We start from the raw sequence: 3,710 nt of genomic DNA, 5'->3' as shown, positions 1-3,710 counted from the left end.
AAACCACAGCGACATACAGAGGCGGGGGTCGGAATCACATCAACCCAACGCCCATCCAATCACAGTGCCAACGACAGGCAGTTGCTCCTGATGGCATGGAAACAGGGGAAGAAGAAAAAAAATAGGGTCAACACACGTGACTTGTGACTATTGGATATCCCTGTTACATAATCACGTGTGGGTTTCAAAATGAGTTTGGAATTTATGGGTATATATTAAGAACACTAAACTTGATTAAATGGGAATTCTCTGTGTGCCAAATAGCAGCTCTCGAACGAGGATTGCATCACAAATGAGGAATTTACAAAGACAGAAATGCATAGTTGTGATTAACAATGTCACAGGGATTTTGTAATATCTTGAACGTTAGATACAATAGATACCATGGATAGGGACTGACATATACGAATAGATACAGGGGAAATAAAAAGGCTTCACACATCGGATCGAATACACATTTTCTGGGTGATATACAGAAATTAAAACAAAAAACAAAAAAACGACCAGAATGGATAATGTGCTTGCACAATTGCGCATTCCCTCTTACACGTGGCGATGTGGCTGTCTTCAGAATTAACCAATCACTTTCAAACTCATATTAAATGAGAGTTTGCACACACCTATCACCATTTAAAGTGTCTGTGAGACAAATAAAATGTAGCTGATCTCATAGATGAACTTTTTTCTCTATAACTCAAAAGTATTGTATTGTATTGTAAAAAAGGTGTATCTATGGCACATCTGCAACTCATCCAACGGCGGAGCCAGAAATTTTTTAGTGAGGTGGCCAGGGTGACACAATAGCCATGTCTCAATATCAGGAAGGCAGAATACCATCTCATGAAAAAATTCCTGCAACTACGTTCTTTCAAAGAACACATTTTAATCGGAATGGCTGTGTACTTGTGCACTTTCCCCCGGCTGATGTAGTTCCGTAAAATGATTTTTAAAAAATTCTTTGGAGGATGCAGCCTATGAATTTGGTCAAAGCTATTGTTGCAATGACATGAATAAAGTGCAGTACACCTAATGTCAAAGGTGGAAGGAGAAGCACCTGTGGCTACAGCAAAACTTTGGCCGTGTTTTTACTTTTTAGGCCTATTTGACACCTTTACCGAGTGTACAGTCTATGCATCAAAACTGAGGTTCTACTTTTAGAGCATTGCACTGTGCTGACAGCTGTTTACAATGATTTGGTGACCTTATTTAACTGCTTGAGAGGAACACAATACTAGGGACATACACAATATTAAACATATTGCTAGACTACAATCATTGATTGGACATTTCCAATAAAGAATGCATTCTCTTTCGGATTCGGCTGTTGTGGTTGCATGGTGCAGAAGGCGTACCAATATTGTGACAGGTGAGCCTTCAAGTGTTGTTAGGTTTAATTTGCATATTTCATCACGATGTAGCACATTATCACGCACGGAGTGACATAAGTAGGGCAACATGAGAATGCGCACGACCCGCAAGCAGTGCTTAAAACTAAGTTGACAGTTTTTTCACGCTATAGTGTTTTGCATGGCAACAGCGCCTCTCGCCTCTTTACGTCATTTAGGGACCATCAACCAAAAGTGTTAATCGGTAAAAACGCAAAAGGGGTATAATTGCATGTACATTTCCGTCAAAAAGAAGACGTTAATGTACACAATTTTTAAACATTAATTTCTTTGTATTTGTTCATTATTTGACGATTGACACATTTGTTTTTTTTTAAATTATTCTTCAGATCCCGGCGTTGAAAGGGTTGAATTTGAACCCGGAAGTACGTTGATGAAGTCTGCTTGGCAACACGCGCCATGATTGCGTCGTAGCGCGGACGTCTTCCCATCTGCTGGTAAGTAAGCGCGTCGCTTTTTTTTTACCCCGCTTGTTACTATGCGCCAGCTAAATGTGTCACGGTGACCGGGGCGGGCTTCGTGACAGCGAGCTTTCGTTGACGGCGGTCCTTTTTGGGACTCGACGTCATTTTCGGTTGATAACAAGCGCATCCATTTTGATTTATCAAACTTCATTTGGCCGAATGTTAGGTGGCGTTCGACATCGTGCCCGCGGATGTGACATGCCACCCCATGCAAATGAGTTCCACGGCGAGGATGCCCCGACGTGACACCTACTTTTTTTTCCTCCTCGGTGTGTGTGTTGACAGGAGACCCACATGGAGCAGCTGGAAGAGGAGCTGACGTGCCCGATCTGCTGCGGGCTCTTCGAGGACCCCCGCGTCCTGCTCTGCTCGCACAGCTTCTGTCGGAAGTGCCTCGAGGCTCTCCTGGAGCCCCCCCGGGGCTTGTCTTTTTCCAGGTCGCCGTTCAGGTGCCCAACGTGCCGCAAGGAGAGCCCGCACAACGGCGCCAACAGCCTACAAGTCAACTACTCCCTTCGCGGCATCGTGGAGAAGTATGCCCGGCTCAAAGTGGCGCCCAGGACGGGCGTGTGCGCCCACCACACGGGGCAGCCGCTCAACATGTTCTGCGCCACGGACCTGAGGCTCATTTGCGGCTGCTGCGCGACGGCCGACGATCACAGGGGCCACCGCTTCTGCTCCCTGGAGGAGGCGTACGAGCGGGAGCGGCGCGCCTTCGAAGAACTGCTACGCGGCGCTGAGGGCTGGCCGAGCGCGGGTGCGCTCGCCCGTTTGGAGACGCTGCGAGCAGCCAAAAAACGGGCACTCCAGGCGGTAAACGACGACGCAGAACGGGCGAGTGACTACTTCGACAAGTTGGTGGCCGCGCTGGAGAGCAAGAAGAGCGAGATCCTGTGCGACTTCGAGACGCACAGGCTGGCCGTTATGCAGGCGTATGACCCGGAGATGACGCGGCTGCGCGACACGCTTGACCGCCAGCGTAGCGCGCTGACCGATGCCGAGGCGTTCCGCGGCGTCACAGAGCCGCTCGGCTTTCTGGAGCACATGCACGACTTCCGACAAACGCTGGCGGCCCTGAAGGAGCAGGAGGAGAAGAAGGAGGAAGAGACGTCTCCTGCTCGTACACCTCCAGAAGACGTCGGCCTCGACGTCAAAAAATGGGACGCGGTGAGGCTGGGTGAAGTCGATAAGATGACGGTCCCCTACGAGAGGGAGGGGGCGGCGGTTGGGAGATCACGCTGCTCAACGCGGTGGCTCACCCTGGTCGTCCTGGCGTGGGGTCTCATCTTGGCGCCGTTGACGCTGCTCCTTGTGGTGCCTGAGACGGTGGCGACAGCAGCCCGGGAGCATCTGTGGGAGGTGACCGGGGCGTCCACGCAGGTCGTGGGCAACTTCATAGACTCCGCTGTCACGTACCTTGGCAGCTGTACGTTGATGTAAGGGAAGGAAATAGCATTTCTTCTTGCGGACCACTTTTAAATTCTGCAGCCTGGATGCAAAATGGGTACATGAATTTCTTATACACAACCTCATTAAATATCTCGTTTTCCTTTTCTTTAAGGTTTTGCCAAATAAAAACAGACGATCACATGTTTTCTATGCTTGTTTGAATTCAATTGGATGCTACATTTGTTGAAAATCTGTCTTTATCCTGTCAGGTCTCTTCAAGGTGACAGTCGTTTCATAACAAGGCCTGCTTGAAAAAATGATCGCAGAAAAAGGCAGCGTTCTTCCTCAAAATTCAAAACTAACACAAAAAAAAATGAATAGAATTGTCATAGAATTGAAAAGTATTACAAATGATGAAAAATTAGATGGCCTACTTGGTCATGCATTATTT

At 47.9% G+C, this 3,710-nt stretch overlaps 1 protein-coding gene across 1 annotated transcript; it reads left to right on the top strand.

The window, feature by feature from the left end:
• Positions 1-2,164: 2,164 nt before the first annotated feature.
• trim13 (tripartite motif containing 13) lies at positions 2,165-3,460 on the top strand. The gene has a single exon (XM_052082276.1). It carries the CDS (start codon positions 2,165-2,167, stop codon positions 3,308-3,310), a length of 1,146 nt encoding a protein of 381 aa, XP_051938236.1. The 3' UTR covers positions 3,311-3,460.
• Positions 3,461-3,710: the final 250 nt, after the last annotated feature.

The sequence above is a fragment of the Hippocampus zosterae genome, chromosome 12 (assembly GCF_025434085.1).
Source record: "Hippocampus zosterae strain Florida chromosome 12, ASM2543408v3, whole genome shotgun sequence".
In the NCBI taxonomy this organism is placed as follows: Eukaryota; Metazoa; Chordata; class Actinopteri; order Syngnathiformes; family Syngnathidae; genus Hippocampus; species Hippocampus zosterae.
Note: the sequence above shows the minus strand (reverse complement) of the source record. Positions and strands in the feature narration are given on the sequence as shown.